Here is an 18,874-nt window from a genome sequence, read left to right on the forward strand (position 1 = left end):
ATGGCAGGAAGCTTGGCCCCAGTGATGTACTTGGCCGTACGTACTACCCTCTGTAGTTCCTTGCAGTCGGAGGCCGAGCAGTTGCCATACCAGGCAGTGATGCAACCAGTGCTCTCGATGGTGCAGCTGTAGAAGCATTTGAGGACCCATACAAAATGTTTTCCGTCTCCTGAGCGGGAATAGGTTTTGTCGTGCCCTCTTCACGGCTGTCTTGGTGTGCTTGGACGTTGTTGGTGATGTGGACAACAAGGAACTTGAAGCTCTCAACCCGCTCCAATAACCTACTTGCTATTCCTGTGCTAATTGTATCAAATGTTTATACCCTTTCAGAAACGACTAAAGGCAGCAGAAGCAGACAGCAAGCTGAAACAGGTGTACATCCCCACCTAGTGAGTATTGGTCTGAACTGCATTCTCCTCAATATTACTATCCTTGCATCAAATACCATTATGACGCATTTTCCCCTCCCTCCAGCACCAAACCCAACCCCAACCAGATCATGGCTCCTGGTAACAAGCCTGGCATGAACGGGGCCGCTGGCTTCCAGAAAGGACTGAGCTGCGAGAGCTGCCACAGTGAGTACATGTGTGTCTTGAAAGTCTCTCTGTCTCACTGTATTGATAAATGCGCGTATGTACCTTTTAACGTCATGCAATTTTTTTTTTAACAAATCTTTATTCATTTTCTTGTTGGGCGGGGCTACACGCACTATACACACGTTCAGATAATGTAATAGTTGGCTTGCATCACAGAGCCAAAAAGTATGTGTAAAGAGAGAAAGAAAACATAGGTGAGCCTCCTCCCACCCCACCCCACCACTTGGAAACCATGCTTCCCACCCCTCCCCAGCAACCATCCCATACCACCCCTTCTCTGTGGGTCTGAAAGCAAAGAATGTAAAACAGATAAAAATGTGTACATTTACACTATCCTCAGAAAGAATTCACACCCCTTGACTTTTTCTGTATTTTGTTTTTACACTCTGAATTTAAAATGGATTGAATTTCAATTTTGTTACTGCCCTTCACACAATACACCCATAATTTCAAATGGATATTATTAATTGCACTTTGGATGGTTTATCAATACACCCAGTCACTGCAAAGATACAGCTCTCCTTCCTAACTCAGTTGCCAGAGAGGAAAGAAACAGCTCAGGAATTTCACCATGAGGTCAATGGCGACTTTAAAATCTACAGAGTTTAATTGCTGTGAAAGAATAAAACTGAGGATGGATCAACAACATTGTAGTTATTCAACAATACTAACCTAATTGACAGAGTGAAAAGAAGGAATCCTGTACAGAATAAAATGTTTCCAAAACATGCATCCTGTTTGCAATAAGACGCTCAAGCAAAACTTTTTTTAAGGTATCTGTGACCAACAGATGCATATCTGTATTCCCAGTCATGTGAAATCCATAGATTAGGACCTAATTCATTCATTGAAATTGACTGAATTCCTTAAATGAATTGTATCTCAGTAAAAAAATTAAATGTTGCATGTTACATTTTAAATTAGTTTACTTTGTGTGTGTCATATATATTTTCATGTTTGGCCTTAATAGATTGTTTATTTGTTGGGCTTTAGCTCAGATTATTCTTTAGTCAAGTATATTTGTCCAGGCCTCAATTGTTTGTTGCCTCTCACCATTCATTCGCACTGTTTGATAATTCGTATGTTATAACTTCAAATACTAACTGTATCCACTTGGCAATTGGGAGTTGGTGAGGTGAGTGCCATCTAAGAGCCAACATCATTTTTGCTTTTTTGCAGCAGTGCTGCCTGCCAGCAGTAATAGTCTCTGATGTATTGATTTTCAAGGAGCTATCATCGTTAAGTAGCATTAGTAGATGCAAAGTATTGAATATTTACATTCATGCACTTTGGGAATGAATGGTGTAATTTTGTCCCAGAAGCATTTAACTGCAGGGCACTCTCACATCGTGTGAGTTAGGGGACACGGTGAACAGTTGGGAGTTGGGGCCAATTTCATTGCAAAATGTTTCTTGCTGTTAAATAGTCTGAACAAACTTAAAATGTGTAAATTGATGGTTCAGATTACGGGATGCCATGGTCATAATTTTCAATTTTCTGTGGTTTAAGGGTTGTTTCTGTGGTTAAAGGGTTGTTCATATTCACTTAAATCTGTGGACCATAATTGTTTTTAATAGCTTGCTCAGAATATGAGCTTTCCAAAAGTAGTTTATATATTATAGAGATAAGTCCTTTTGGGAGCCCAGATAATCATTGGATGGTTGGGTAGTTGGGTTTTCCGTGGAACTCCATAGGCCAGCATACTAGACTTAAGTTGTAAAAAAGGAGTTGCCTGGTAATGTTTTTCAAATCTAGGAATGTTTTCAAACCATTACAGTCCATGATATTGGCATGGGTACGGATTCCCAGTTACGTTGTTTTAACATTTTGCGCCAAATAGAAAATTGTGTGAGCAATAATCGGACCAAAGCGTAGTTTGCATTAAGGGATAGAGTGAGCTCCAAGTTTTGGGACAGTGACACATTTTTGTTGTTGGCGTCCTCCACCGGGATTTGTCTATGATCTTCAAAGTGTTTTGGGGGGGATTGAGATCCGTCGAATGGAGATATTGGTGTAAATTCTTTCGATTGTCTAATTGCCAGAGCCAGGGGCTCCATAGACCAAACAAATAGTGTTACTTTTCTTGTGCGCTAATACAAACACCTTGCCTCTTCCAGCTGCCCAGTCAGCACAGTGGTACGCATGGGGTCCTCCCAACATGCAGTGCAGACTGTGTGCCTCCTGCTGGATCTACTGGAAGAAGTATGGAGGCCTGAAGACCCCCACACAGCTAGAGGGCGCCGCAAGATCTGTCTCGGTACGTCTGCTTTCACTAACCAGCTTCCCTAAACCTCGGTTCATCTCCGTAACCTTAAGTGATTTCCTTTCCTTTATCTACATTGAACAGGGAAGAGTGCGTTCATATTTTCATTTCATAATTCCTGGTGGGCATCCATCCACCTTGTTGCTTTCACCTACCCTGTGTTATCAGATCATTACAGCGGCAGGAGACGAGGAGAGGAAGCCACTGTAGACTAGACTAGTGAGATGGCTGTGCTAGCCGGAATCCTTCGGACATCCCTACGCTAACCCTTAATCTTACCATAACCCTTAGTTAACCATTTTAAATTTCAACTTCAATGGGGGGTAGGGATGTCCCAAGGATACCGGATAGCACGGACCCTATTGCAATGGACCCTAAACAGTCAGTCTGACCAGTCATGATATTGCAACATGGTAACTTGACTCTTTTGGCCCCTCCTCAGGAGTCCACTCCGCGCGGTCACATGACCCGCCAGGAGGTGCAAGGCCTGTCCCCGTTCACGACAAGCGGGGGGCGCGCCAAGCTGCTGGCCAAGAACCGGCAGACATTCATCCTGCAGACCACCAAGCTGACGCGTATTGCCCGCCGCGTCTGCACTGACATCCTGCAGCCCCGCCGCGCGGCACGCCGCCCCTACGCCTCCATCAATGCAAACGCCGTCAAGGCAGAGTGTGAGTAGAGGAGATACTTTATACACACACACACACGGTGTGTATATGTAGACACCCACACACATTCAGACATGTGATTTTCACACTTGCACTGCTTATCGTCATCTTTTCTTCCTCAGGTATGATAAGGTTGCCTAAAGCAACCAAGGCCCCTATAAAGAACCGCTCTATCCCTCGACCACCGCTGGCCACTATAGTGAAGGAACTGGGTGAGAATCTACCAACCACCAGAGAGCTCCTAAGAGCTCTTTTTATTTATTTTACGTCTCAAAATAGCATTGTGAACTATTGGGACTCAAAACACTTGCCTGTAGCTTTCCCCTACAATCCTCTTTTGTACTTCTATGTCAATTCTCTTTCAATACTCTTTATAGCTTCAATGCAAAGTTAGGCTCCTTCCTGTTGTAAGTGTCTTGATTTTGGTTTGTGATTTATGCCTCTCCTGTCCTCTCCCTAGCCATCCAGGCTCCACTCAAGCTGAAGGCCCCCAGAGGCGCTCCCACACCCATCAACCGCAACCAGGCCAACCAGCCCCGTGGGGGATCAGGCCTGCTCGGGAAGAGGCCCTTTGACAGTAGCGTGAGTACTCCTCAGTCCTCACACACAAACACACCACAACCACCATTTTGACTTCCCCGATATGTCAGTCAAACCATATGTGACACTGACTGGTTCTTGTTTGGTATAGACGGCCTGTTATCTTTCCTCTGTTAATGTAACCTTGGATAGCGTCTCTTGTCCCAGGCTACTCAGACTGTGGAGAGGGAGAGACTAGCAAACTGGTTCTGGTTCTTTTGTTACAATGGGAGATTCACTGACTAGAGCCCGACCGATAAATCTGTTGACCAATATTGTCGGCCGATATTAGCCTTTCACAGAAAAAAAAATATATATATATATATAAAATATTCCACAGATAAAGCGCCAATATTATATACATAGAATAAACATGTACGTCTGCACATTTGCGGTCATTTTTATTTTATATTCAATGGTTGCCTGACGAGGGCTCTCTACCAGCTGCTCATTGAACATCGTTCAGCCCTAGGTCACAATGTGCACGAGTTGGCATGGTGGTTTGACAGTGAGTAGCTTGTTACAGCCAGTGTATTTGAATAGGTAAATCATCAAAAGTACACTTCAAGCAAGCAGCCCTGTCCTCATCACATTCTCACTTAGTTAACATGGTTAGCTTAGCTATCAAGCAAGGTAGTTAGCTTAGCTAGCTAGCAATCTGTTCTACTTACAGTGCCTTGCGAAAGTATTCGGCCCCCTTGAACTTTGCGACCTTTTGCCACATTTCAGGCTTCAAACATAAAGATATAAAACTGTATTTTTTTGTGAAGAATCAACAACAAGTGGGACACAATCATGAAGTGGAACGACATTTATTGGATATTTCAAACTTTTTTAACAAATCAAAAACGGCAAAATTGGGCGTGCAAAATTATTCAGCCCCCTTAAGTTAATACTTAAGCGCCACCTTTTGCTGCGATTACAGCTGTAAGTCGCTTGGGGTATGTCTTTATCAGTTTTGCACATCGAGAGACTGAAATTTTTCCCATTCCTCCTTGCAAAACAGCTCGAGCTCAGTGAGGTTGGATGGAGAGCATTTGTGAACAGCAGTTTTCAGTTCTTTCCACAGATTCTCGATTGGATTCAGGTCAGGTCTGTTTATTTTTGAACCATTCCATTGTAGATTTTGCTTTATGTTTTGGATCATTGTCTTGTTGGAAGACAAATCTCCGTCCCAGTCTCAGGTCTTTTGCAGACTCCATCAGGTTTTCTTCCAGAATGGTCCTGTATTTGGCTCCATCCATCTTCCCATCAATTTTAACCATCTTCCCTGTCCCTGCTGAAGAAAAGCAGGCCCAAACCATGATGCTGCCACCACCATGTTTGACAGTGGGGATGGTGTGTTCAGCTGTGTTGCTTTTACGCCAAACATAACGTTGTTTTGCATTGTTGCCAAAAAGTTCAATTTTGGTTTCATCTGACCAGAGCACCTTCTTACACATGTTTGGTGTGTCTCCCAGGTGGCTTGTGGCAAACTTTAAACAACACTTTTATGGATATCTTTAAGAAATGGCTTTCTTCTTGCCACTCTTCCATAAAGGCCAGATTTGTGCAATATACGACTACTGATTGTTGTCCTATGGACAGAGTCTCCCACCTCAGCTGTAGATCTCTGCAGGTCATCCAGAGTGATCATGGGCCTCTTGGCTGCATCTCTGATCAGTCTTCTCCTTGTATGAGCTGAAAGTTTAGAGGGACGGCCAGGTCTTGGTAGATTTGCAGTGGTCTGATACTCCTTCCATTTCAATATTATCGCTTGCACAGTGCTCCTTGGGATGTTTAAAGCTTGGGAAATCTTTTTGTATCCAAATCCGGCTTTAAACTTCTTCACAACAGTATCTCGGACCTGCCTGGTGTGTTCCTTGTTCTTCATGATGCTCTCTGCGCTTTTAACGGACCTCTGAGACTATCACAGTGCAAGTGCATTTATACGGAGACTTGATTACACACAGGTGGATTGTATTTATCATCATTAGTCATTTAGGTCAACATTGGATCATTCAGAGATCCTCACTAAACTTCTGGAGAGAGTTTGCTGCAGTGAAAGTAAAGGGGCTGAATAATTTTGCACGCCCAATTTGTCAGTTTTTGATTTGTTAAAAAAGTTTGAAATATCCAATAAATGTCGTTCCACTTCATGATTGTGTCCCACTTGTTGTTGATTCTTCACAAAAAAATACAGTTTTATATCTTTATGTTTGAAGCCTGAAATGTGGCAAAAGGTCGCAAAGTTCAAGGGGGCCGAATACTTTCGCAAGGCACTGTATGTGCTGACACTGAACTGGTGCAAAGAGTCAACACTTGCCCTAGATACAAAAATAACTCCTACTGTCTGGGCCTATTATGTGAGCTATGGGATTTATTTATTTAGTTTTCACAAATATGCAATCTGAAAAAAGCAAGACATTTGCTGCAGATCTATCATTCATCTGTTTGCATTCTTTATGAGATGAGTAGCTAATGTTAGCTAGCTAGCTATCCTGCAGCTAGCTAGCTAAATTAGAACGTGCGACTAAAACCAGTGTGGAAAACATTTGCCTGCATGTCCCTTGTGACACAGTTGGTAGAGCATGGCGCTTGCAACGCCAGGGTTGTGGGTTCTTGTCCCACGGGACCAGTGCGAAAAATCTATGCGCTCACTACTATTAGTCGCTCTAGATAAGAACATCTGCTACATTACAAAAAAATCAAAGAAATATTTTCAGTCATAAATGTTTTCAGTCACGATTTGCAGTTGAAATGTATAGCCAATACATTTTGTATACCATCCTGCATCCCACTGCTGGCTTGTCTCGGAAGCTAAGCAGGGTTAATCATGACCGGTCCCTGGATGGGAGACCAGATGCTGCTAGGAGGGCCAGCAGGAGGCACTCTTTCCTTTGGTCTTAAAAAAAGAATAGCCCAATACCCAAGGGCAGGGATTGGGGACATTGCCCTGTGTAAGGTGCTGTCTTTCGAATGGGACGTTAAACAGGTGTCCTGACTCTGGTCACTAAAGATCCCATGGCACTTATCGTAAGGGTGTTAATCCCGGTGTCATGGCTAAATTCCCAATCTGTCCCTTAATCTTTCCCAGCTTCCAATTGGCTCATTCATTCCCTCTCCTCTAACTATTCACCAGGTCATTGCTGTACATGAGAATGTGTTCTCAGTCAACTTAGCTGGTAAGTGGTTAAATAAATAAAAAATTGTATTGTATAACAGTGTAATGAAGCAAACATTGTCGTAATGAATAGCTAGCTTTTGCTTGTCATAACATACTTGCATTGCTAGGTTGTCATTAAGTGTTTGCATGACCTTCTTGGTTCTTGTAAACCCTGTAGTATATCTACTAAATACAAATGCTGACACCTAGTGGTGACATTACAAACGGCATGTTACTGCATTTCAAAGCTTATTTGTGAACGGTGCAGTTTCAGATTTACTTTGAGACAGTTTAATTCAGCCAGCCACCCTTTGTGGTAGTTTAGCACTGCTGTAGATAGTTTACCTTTTTAGCTACCACTTAAAGATATGCCTAAAACAGTTTTGTATTTACTGTCGTATTTATAGAGGTTAAAGTTGGTTTTGATGGATATTCTGTAAACCAGAAAATGTTCTTAAATGTACATTTTTAAATATTTAGTTAAGAAATCATAATTTAGAGTGTCTGCTTATCCTTTGGAGCACAATTTGTGCAAAAAACATTTGGGGTAAAACATGTTTTTATTCCACCTCTAAAAATAAAAACTATATGGGCAGGGGTATTGGTAATCGGTCACTTTTGCTTCCATAAAATTGGTATCGGACCCAAAAAATCCATATCATTCGGGTTCTACCACTGACCATCTGTCCATCTCCCTCCTCCACCTTTGCGCAAAGCGGCATCACCACACCTTGGGCCAAATGGCTACACGCACACATACACTCACTTGCGTGGCACACCGCGCCAGCGCACACACTTCTTCCCTCACAGTTCTTCTCTCATTTAGTCACAGGCGGCAGGGCTGCCGTTCCCCACCAATGGGAGGCCGTTCGCATCGGGCATGAGGACCACTTCACAGTCGGTGATCAAGCGTCAGAAAGTGAACCAGGGAGACGCACCCAACCCCGTGGTGTTTGTGGCCACGAAAGACACCAGGTACTGTCCTTTTGTACAGAGTACTTTCTGTATCTAGTAGCAAGCAGCAATTGAGGATACTAATTTAGATTCTGTCTTTTTTTTGTGTTGAGAAATATACAGTGTTGTACCCTGAGTGTACAAAACATTAGTAACGCTGCTCTTTCCATGACACAGACTGACCAGGTGAATCCGGGTGAAAGCTATGATCCCTTATGGATGTCACTTGTTAAATCCACTTCAATCAGTGTAGATGAGGGGGAGGATTTTGAGACAAGGATTGTGTATGAATGGGTAAGACACCATTTTTCAGTGCCTTTTGAATGGGGTAGTAGGTGCCAGGCGCACTGGTTTGAATGTGTCGAACTGCCACACTGCTGAGTTTTTCACACTCAACCGTTTCCCATTTGTATCAAAAATGGTCCACCACTCAAAAGACATCCAGCCAACATGACACAACTGTGGGAAGCATTGGATTCAACATGGGCCAGCATCCCTGTGGAACGCTTTTGACACCTTGTGGAGTCCATGCACCGACAAATTGACGCTGTTCTGAAAGCACAAGGGCTGCATCTCAATATTAGGAAGGTGTTCCTAATGTTTTATACATTTGTTGTATATGGAATACCTGACATAAAAGGTATCAATCAGGTCTCTGGCAGTAAATTCAATGGGAGAATTTTTTTTTTTTACCAAAAGGTTGCATTTGTTGATTAATGCGTAATATTGCATTCAACTAGTTTGAAGACGAGAAGGATTCACTTCTTTGCACCTGTGCACTTTGACATTAGACTCCTAGGTGTGCAAATGTGTATCTTGTCAGTCCTATAGCTAATTCACTGTGTTGTGTGTTTCTCTCCTCTCAAGGGCTCTGAGAAAACACCTGACTCAGTCTGAGATGCGGCGTGCAGCCAGAAAACCTCACCTCCCGGTCAGGGTCAAGCTGCCCCTAGGTCCCCGGACCCTGGTTCTGCCCACCCTGCCATCCAGCACCAGCGAGCCCATCGTCCTGGAGGACTAAGGGGGGGGGGGGTCACCACCCTGCACGTCCACCTGCTAATGCAGCAGCGCACGCCATACCAGTCCAGTAGTCGTTTTCTGTTGTCATATTTTTTTTGTTCTGTTACCTCCCAAAAGCTGACGTGCTGCTCACCACACACTTTACTGACACCCACATTGAGCTCACACAATCACATGCCAACATTACTTCTCTACACACACTTACACCCACATACACGCGCTAGGCTTTGGGCTTTGTAGTATTTTATTCCGGCTCTTTTTGCTTAATTATTTTGCTCCCCTTTTTTAATGGCAAATATTTTTAACTGTGTAATTTAAACTCTGAAATATTTCTCATCCTGAAATAATGGTGTTAAAACACTTTATTTTTTCCTCCGGGTCTTATTTGTGTAAATATTTGCAGCTTTTTGAGGGGGTGACACCAATTTGGTTGGGGATGTGGGAAAGCCATAGAAAGAAATATAAATACTAGAAGGGACAAAGTCTCTCAAACCACTGCAATTTGACTGCATGTCCATTCTAGTTATTCTATTTCTATTGGGAAGGCTAAATGGGACAGGAGTTTATAGCATGTTTCTTTTGATTATTTTTCCGGGAAAGTCTAGTTAGATGTTAATGAAACCATGTTCCTTCATAGGTCTGGGAGGTTGAGGTGAAGTACTTTGTATGACTCATCATTCAAGCATACTTGTCAAATAATCATATTCTACTTTTGGACACTCATTCTGTTAGACTTTAATTTGCACTGTCACCCTGCCCCCTTTCCACACACCCAAATAAGAACTGATCCCCCCTCTATCTCTCCACAAGCCTATCAGAAGTTACGTTTGATGGTTTGATAGTGAGGGAAAAAATGCTGTTGACCCCTAGTAGTTTGAGCTCTGTTTTTCTTGTTTGTCATCACAATCCATTTGAGTCCTGCCTTGTCTCCTATCACTTGATTGTCATGCTTGTTACAGCCACGTTTTACCCATTCGGAGAGCGAGACTTTCTGGATCCGTCTCTGTAAAGCCTTTGGGGTGCGTTTTGGTTTTGACCTGCGAGAACGACCTCTCGAGTACAACGGCCTTGGATCATCAATACAATGGTAGGAGAGAGTAATGGTTTAGGAAAAGGTGTAAGGTGTAACAGGGTAGAAGACATTAATTTCATGTAGGTTTGGAAGATATTCAAAAGTGTGTTCTGGATGTGGTGCTGATGGGTTACTGTGGTTTGAAACATATGGAATAGATGCTGTTGTCTTTAAGGCCCTTATTGTGAGAAAGATGGGTTATTTTTAGTGAAGGAGACAGAATTAAGCCATAAACATTCAAGGTGTGTAAAACTCCATTCTAAGATGGCCCCTGTGCATGTTGCCACCTGTACGTATAAAACATGCATTCAGATCCCCCACCCATAGATTAAGTCACAGCATTTATGACAATGGACTGTTTCGCTCTTGCTTTTGAACAGACATGGCAAATTATGTTACGAGCTGGTCGTCAGAATGTCATTACTAAAGCAGCAATATGTATTGACTTGGGTACAGAAGTCATGTTTTTAATGATATGATGGGAGAGGAATCTCCAGTGATGTCTTTACTTGTGCATTGATTTGGTTTGAATCTGTATTTTACCTTTTTGTGTTTTATGATGAAAGGGTGCGTTAGATTAAATCGATGCTTAATTGGATATTATAATTCCTCATGCTCCCTCAGGCATTGGGAACTGACAGCCAGTACTGGGGTAGAAATGAAGGATTTATATGCAAGTTTGGTCCCAATGTGGGCTTTTGTAATGTTTCTAAAACAAATTTTAAGTGTTAAAATGCTTAGTGAAAATACTAATCTGAAGAAGAAAAAACTTGACCTATTGATAATGTCAGTTTTTTTTTTTTTTTTTATATAAAACCTTTTAAAAAAAGCTTGTAATTACTTCATATTTTAGAGAAGGTTAAAATACTGTACATGTGAACATTGCTCTCTGTCATTGAGTGGGTTTGGGATGGGAGACTGGGATGGTTGGCCATCAAACAGTTGGGAGGGATGGAGAGGGGGTTAGAATTTTGTATGTTGGAGAGATAATTATGCTACAATTACATTTTTTTTCTCAAGTGTTTTTTATTCCAATGTGTCTGTATCCTTTTAATGTATCTTGATAAGAAAATAAATAAAGATTTTTTTTCTTTGTGGTCATATACACATTTCTCTTCCATGCGAGTACTTTTTCTGGGTGTGTATGAAATGCATTGTCCCCTAGTTGTCAGTGACCAAAGTAATTCCATTCGAATCATTTGTGTCTCACATTAAATGTATTCCTATAAATACTTTAACCCAAGTTAGATGAGTCCCCCAAACATGAAATGTGTATTTTATTCATTATCAATCACGATCACACAAAGGTTTCTATTTTCCTACATCAGACAGCATTTAAAAAACAAATGACACGGGTGCGAGGTTGACCAACTGTGGTGTAAATTGCCAGAATAGGTGTTTGTTCTCAATGGGCTTGCCGTTAGTAGTCAGGGAAGTAATTGGCAAACGTTTTTTTAATTTTTTTTATCAATACATAAAGCACATGTATTGATTTGGGAAGGCTAAATACTTATTTTCCACCATAATTTGCAAATAAATTAATTAAAAATCCTACAATGTGATTTTCTGGATTTTTTTTTTCTCTCATTTTGCCTGTCATAGTTGAAGTGTACCTATGATGAAAATTACAGGCCTCTTATCTTTAAGTGGGAGAACTTGCACAATTGGTGGCTGACTAAATACTTTTTTGCCCCACTGTACTTACAATTCTAACAGCTTTTTTGTTAGTAGAGCATTTAACCATCTTAAAATACAGTTCAATTTCTTTTTGTAGGGTACGAAAATGTGGTTTTCTGTTTGTAAATTTACATTTGTGTATATGAAATTTGGCCAAAAGAATAATGAAATTAATTACATAAAAATGTTTCAGCTTATTTCTATTGTATGTAAAGAATCCAAACAGTACATCTCTCCACAATAGTATAAAATCTTCATAAATGTGTTCAATTATAAACTTACTGATGTCTTGCCACCATTTTCTTACATGCACACAATGCCAAAAAAGATGCCACACTGTTTCTGGGTGGTCATTACAAAAGGAGCAATTTGAGTTGATGTTTTCCTTAAACTTCTTCATATAATGGTTGGCAGGATAATATTTATGAATAATTTTAAAGGAAACTTCCTTAATTTTGTTAACAAGTAGGTAGGTATGTGTGTGGCAACATCCAAACTTTTTTCCAACAGATATTATCAATAAATCCATTCCAATAAGGCATGACATAAGGTACAACATCCTGCTGAAACAAGGATTGTATCGCTCTGTTGTTGAATGGACCAAAAGAGAAACAAATCTTTCCTACTGATGAGTCAACAGGGTCAATAGAAGGTAGGCTCTGAGGGTCAGGTCTTGACACGTTCCTGAATAACATAGCAACACCTGAGGGAATGGCATCTAAAACAATTGCAAAATCTTTAGGTGTTACAGGGACCTTGTAAAGTGATAAGAATTCTTTATAACTGAGTAAAAGACCCTCTGCATTTACCAGTTGGCTCACCAATAGGATATTATTTATCAACCAATATTCTAAAAACAAAGAGGTATTTTTATACAATATACCCCGATTATTCCATATATAATATCTGTGTGGAGAAAAATTGTGTTTATAAATTAAGGACCATGAGAAGAAAACCTGCCGATGAAAAGCAGAAAGTTTCACTGGAACTTTGTCAATATTATAATTGCAAAACAACATGAAGTTAAGGCCACCAAAAGTAGAGAAGACATGATGAGGAATAAAATTCCACATAGAAGTGGGTCTTCTTAGGAATTGTTTTATCCAATTGATCTTAAAAGTATTATTTAAAGTAGTAAAGTCCAGAAAATTCAGTCCCGCCATTCTCATAAGTGTTCATTACAACAGTTTTCCTAATGTAATGGGTACGGTTTCTCCAAAGAAAGTTGAAAAGCATCTGGTCTATCCCCTTGCTTATTTTACTGTCAAGATATAAAGATAGAGCACCATATGTTAGTCTAGAGATACCTTCAGCCTTGGTTATTAGGAATCTACCTTTTAAAGATAAGTCCCTCTGTAGCCATTGATTTAGTTTCTTCTGGTTTCTTTTAATAAGAGGGTTAAAATTTAGTAAGCCTCTAGACTTCTGATCCTTTGTAATGGTTATGCCTAAATATGTAAGTTCTTCTTTTACTGCAATACCATAATATGAAGGTATCACACAATCTTTGACAGCTATGAGTTCACATTTATTAATGTTAAGATATAGACCAGACGCTTTGGAAAAGGATTGTATCACATTGATCGATATGGGAATTGGTTAGCGTCTTTCAGAAAAAGTGTAGTATCGTCAGCCAGCTGACTTATAATAATTTCTTTACCAGCTATGGAAATACCTTGTACAGGACTATTATTTAAAGAATTTGCAAGAAGTTGGGTGATTAATAAAAACAGGTACGGAGAGATAGGACAACCTTGCCTAATTCCTCTCTTTAACTCAAATCTAGGTGAGGTGCCATATTTAAATTTGATAGAGCTGTTACCATTTGCATAGAGAGTCTTAATAGCCTTACAGAAAAAAATCCCCAAAGCCAAGTCTCTCAAGGGAGTGGAAGAGAAACTGATGCTCTACTGTGTCAAATGCTTTATAAAAATCTAAAAATAATATGAAGCTCTCCTCAGTTATTAGGTCTGAGTAGTCAAGTATGTCTAATACTAGTCTGACATTGTTTGAAATATGTCTGTTCCTCATGAAGCCAGACTGTGTTTCATCAATGATTGCATCCAGGACTTCTTTAATTATTTTTGCAAGTAGTAAGGCTAATATCTTATAGTCATTATTAAGAAGACAAATTGGGCGCCAGTTATCGATGAGCAGCACTTCTTTTTTTAGGCTTTTTTAGGCTTAGGTGTCAGTGTATTAACCCCTGACTCATTGTAGGAGGGAGAACATTGTTTTTAATACTCTCTAAAAAAGACTTCAAATAGGAAGGGAGCTACTTGTTCAGAAAATAATTTGTAAAATTCTGATGTAATTCCATCAAAACCTGGTGATTTATTGTTCTTTAGATGTTTGATAGACTCTATAATCTCTTCAACTTTGATGGGTTCATCACACTGTTTAGATTCTATATCACTGATAGAGTGAACATTATTCAGTGAGTTAAAAAAACATATCTGTGGATTCCTGACAGTACGTAGAGCTATACAATATTCTGTAAAAATTGCTACAGTATTTAGCTATTCATTTTTGGTCATCTGTAATAACACCATCAATGTTTAACTTATGGATAGTGTTATTTTTAGAGTGAAATTTCTCAAGTCTAAAGAAATAGGATGAATTCTGTTCTCCCTCCTCAATCCATTTTTTCCTAGATCTAATAAAGGCTCCTTCTGCTTTTAATTTATATATATTATCCAGTTTATTTTGCAACTCAATTAGTTCCATCTTCTCCTCCCCCAAGAGGTCAGCTGGGGACCTCTGAGAAAGGAGAGTTATCTTAATGATCACCTTTTCCTCCTCAGCTCTTCTGGTCTTAGCAAGATTACTACCATATTTTCTAAGGTATTTGGACACCTCAAATTTAAAGAGCTCCCAGTTCTTGCAATAAGATTTTTCTTCACAAGCCCTTTCCCAAAAGTGTGAGAGCAGATCTTTAACCTCAAATTTAACTATATCATTATTTAATAATGAGCTATTTAGCTTCCAGTAGGATGCTCTACCAAGGTTAGGATCAGGGGTAAATATTTTGATATCAATGTAAATGGCCCTATGGTCTGTGAGGGGAGTAGTACAAATATTTGTAGTAACACACTCACTATCAATACATTTGGATATGAGCCAAAAATCTATTCTGGATTGTCTGGAACCTGTTTTGTTACTCCAAGTGAATGATCTTTCGGCCAGAAACCTCTCTCTCCATATATCAGTAAGATCAAACTTTTCCAGAAAAAGTATTAAAACCAAATTCTGATTGGTTGACCTACCTGGGGGCCATCTATCAGTTGAATTATCTATTGTAATGTTAAAGTCCCCTCCTATCAATAATAGTGAATTGGGAAATTTAGATAACCAATGAAGTATATGTTTCTCTATAGATTCAAGCAACTCATCATTCTCATGTTTGGTGTTGTAGAAGTTTACAGTAATGAGCTTAATGTCATTGTAACGGATCATTCTCATGTTTGGTGTTGTACCTGTAGAAGTTTACAGTAATGAGCATAATGTCATTGTAACTGATCATTCTCATGTTTGGTGTTGTACCTGTAGAAGTTTACAGTAATGAGTGTAATGTCATTGTAACTGATCACAAGACAAATAAAGTGACCAAAGGGGTCACATTCCGAGGTGTAGTATATTATCACCAAAGGTATTTTTCATTGTAGTGACACCAGCGGAGCGTTCAGATCCATGGGAAAGTCAAATATCGTTGCCCCACTGTGACCTCCAGAAGTTGGCATCAGCCGAAATTGAGTGAGACTTGAAAAAAGCAAAAATCTGTTCGAAATTGTTTAGCAAATAAAAATAAGGCCTTGCGCTTCACATTGTTTTGAAACCCCCAAGCGTTAAGAGAAACTATAGACAAAGACAAAACAACAAAGATTATATAAAAGTATAAACTGTAGTAGGATGAGTCAAAGACGTGGGAGCAGTGAACGTAAACGATAAGGAACCGAGATCTGCACCATTTAAGTCAATTTAAAGTGAAAATAGCTTATTCCATAACCTTTGAGCTAGATGTTATCTGGCTTTGAAATTCAACTCAACTGAAAATTATGTTCAAGACCAAACCAAGGGTTCTTGTAGTAAGAGAGACTAAAAACCCTCTTTAGTGTAATCAGGAACTATTCTGAGAAATAAAACGACAAATAATAATTTAAATAAAAGGGTAACTATTATTTTAAGTACATGTGAAAACTGATCATAAAATAATTGAATAAAAAATGTTTTACATATAAACGTTCCTAAGACCTTTTTTGGAAATAAGTATTAATAACTAAATAGAGCAATAACCGTGTAACGTCAGAGCAGACCAGTATGCCATTTAAAACAGTATCTTAGTTACTGTATACATAAAAAAGAAATACAGCTTTCAATCTTCTTCGTAAATTTGTAAACAAAATAGGTCTTCTGGTCATACTAGAACAAACTAATAAATTGAAATACCTGAGTATTCCTGAAAAATAGTCAAATCAAATCAAATCAAATTTATTTATATAGCCCTTCGTACATCAGCTGATATCTCAAAGTGCTGTACAGAAACCCAGCCTAAAACCCCAAACAGCAAGCAATGCAGGTGTAGAAGCACGGTGGCTAGGAAAAACTCCCTAGAAAGGCCAAAACCTAGGAAGAAACCTAGAGAGGAACCAGGCTATGTGGGGTGGCCAGTCCTCTTCTGGCTGTGCCGGGTGGAGATTATAACAAAACATGGTCAAGATGTTCAAATGTTCATAAATGACCAGCATGGTCGAATAATAATAAGGCAGAATAGTTGAAACTGGAGCAGCAGCACAGTCAGGTGGACTGGGGACAGCAAGGAGTCATCATGTCAGGTATTCCAGTCACCTGATGCTTGTTAGGTAAACAACATAAGGAAAATGAGAATACCATGGTTGAAACCATCAACCTGTTCCTTCTGGTGAGATTTTAGGGAGGAATATGGATTTCTGAACCGTTGATAATTGACAAAGGTTTATTGCGCCTGTGTGCTGCCCCTCTGATGATGTCTAATTTGATAAGGGGCGGTTTCATCCGGAGCTGAAACTGCAACGTTGTCGCAGAGCTTCAACTCAATTGGCTGGTAGCTAATGAATACTAGCTACATTTTATCTGGTTGGTTGGATTCGAACGCCCCCCCCCCTGACGTTTAGTGTTGCACAGCTGAGCCTCATTTTAAAGGGAACGCGGGAACTGGGTCAAGATTAAGATATTTTAAAAATTAAACAGTGGACACAGCGACAGATAGTACATGTGACTTCTTAACAAAGCAATCAGTGTAGCATGTTGTCTAAGTATTTACTGAAATACGTTTTCCGGATCTTTCCTGTTATTTCTACGAATTGCATACCGAAATAATATTCATAGAATTTGGCTTGAACATTGGGGAAAATCTACTCATCTGGCAGTATTTCAATCTTCTCGACATAAAATGTTGGGTAATTAGGACTACAGCGCCATCTCCTATCCCTGGATTGGGGTACATTATCAGAGACATATCTCGCCCCGGTTCCGCGGTGTCCTGATCATTGCAGCCTGCCATTCAGATCTTAACAGGGAAATGAAGCCAATCTTGATGCTATCATTTGGATAGATCAGATTAGCATGACCGTTGTCGACCTACTCTAGATTTGACACTGATTTTTTTTGTCTACACAATACATTGAGACCAGAAATGCTAGTGTACTGTTGCATTTTTACCTTGCCTCTATATCCTGTTTTTCATGGGCCTAAATAGTGTAGGCCTACCATCCAAATTAATAATTTAACCCTGATATTAAATATGCTTTTCTCAGACCAGCAGTAACAACCTGCCCATGTTCCACTACCAAGAGGGGACAGATGACCTGTTCCCAGGGGAGCAGGGCTCAGCTGGTGTTGGGGAAGACTTGTCCCTGGTTAAGGCCCCCCTGCACCTAGTAGAGTCTCAGTCTCTCCCCCTGATCCTCTGGAAGTGTTTCACCCGCTACAAGACATTGAGTGTGATGGTAGCGGCAGCCTCCGTGATGGCGGCCTGGTATACCGGAGTCTCCAGGCTGAGGATAAGGCCCCCATTGCCGGGCCCACACACTCAGGACTGGAGGCCCTGTGGGGCCCTGTGCTGCACCTTTGGCTTCTGCCTCTACGGCACCCGCTGCCGCATCCAGCACAACCTTCCCAGCAACATCAGAGGCTCTGACTCCACCATTCAGGGGGGTGCCTACACTCAGCTGTTCGGTGGGAGAGCCCTGTCCACAGCCTCGGACATGTTTTCCTCCTGCTCATCCAAATCCCCCTCGCCCCCACCTGGACTACCCTGCCCGGTCTGGCCATACTCGTCGTCTTCCCTGACCACCCTGCTGAACGAACCTGTGGCCCATCATGTATTCACCTTATCCTGCCAGTTGAACGATCTCCTGCTGGCTTCGGCCCTCAAGCTCCAGCAGCTAGAGAACAGCCAGACCATGGCTGCTTCCTGCACCATGCAGGATGGTCCCTGTAGTCAAGACCACAGTATTTCTGTTTTAAAGTATAGTGTATATAGTGATTTCCTATGAGCTGGGAAGCCATGTGTGCTATGTATTTTCATTGAGGGGGGTGGGCTGAGTGTCGGTTTTGGTGTTCCATGTGTTAATCTTCCATGAGATGTTGGCACTGTCCTGCACTACATTTGTATAGCCTCCATGGATTTTTGACTCGCCCATCTCTTTATGTACATTTGATCTTTAACTATTTGAATCAGTTATCAATGTTGGATTCATGAATGTCATGTCTAATCTAAGTTTTTCACTTACATGTATTGTGGTACTTCTGCCGCAAAGTCAGCTTCTTTTTTTTTTTATAAATGCACGTTCTGTCACTGAACTAGCCGGAACTTCTCACTGCTCAATGAACTCTTACTTTTTTGTTGTTGTTTTGGTCTGC

General features: G+C 40.6%; 1 protein-coding gene across 2 annotated transcripts in view; it reads left to right on the forward strand.

Moving 5' to 3' along the window:
- Positions 1-11,400, forward strand: part of LOC139416181 (metastasis-associated protein MTA2-like) — a 32,488-nt gene extending 21,088 nt beyond the window's left edge. For both annotated transcript variants that reach the window (XM_071164541.1, XM_071164540.1), the window contains 8 exons: positions 331-389; positions 475-575; positions 2,714-2,853; positions 3,302-3,530; positions 3,650-3,739; positions 3,988-4,109; positions 8,078-8,226; positions 9,073-11,400. In XM_071164541.1, the coding sequence (XP_071020642.1) occupies positions 331-389; positions 475-575; positions 2,714-2,853; positions 3,302-3,530; positions 3,650-3,739; positions 3,988-4,109; positions 8,078-8,226; positions 9,073-9,226 (1,044 nt within the window). In that variant the 3' untranslated portion in view covers positions 9,227-11,400. The remainder of the gene's footprint in view (positions 1-330; positions 390-474; positions 576-2,713; positions 2,854-3,301; positions 3,531-3,649; positions 3,740-3,987; positions 4,110-8,077; positions 8,227-9,072) is intronic.
- The last annotated feature ends 7,474 nt before the right edge of the window (positions 11,401-18,874 follow it).

Source organism: Oncorhynchus clarkii, chromosome 9, assembly GCF_045791955.1.
Source record: "Oncorhynchus clarkii lewisi isolate Uvic-CL-2024 chromosome 9, UVic_Ocla_1.0, whole genome shotgun sequence".
In the NCBI taxonomy this organism is placed as follows: Eukaryota; Metazoa; Chordata; class Actinopteri; order Salmoniformes; family Salmonidae; genus Oncorhynchus; species Oncorhynchus clarkii.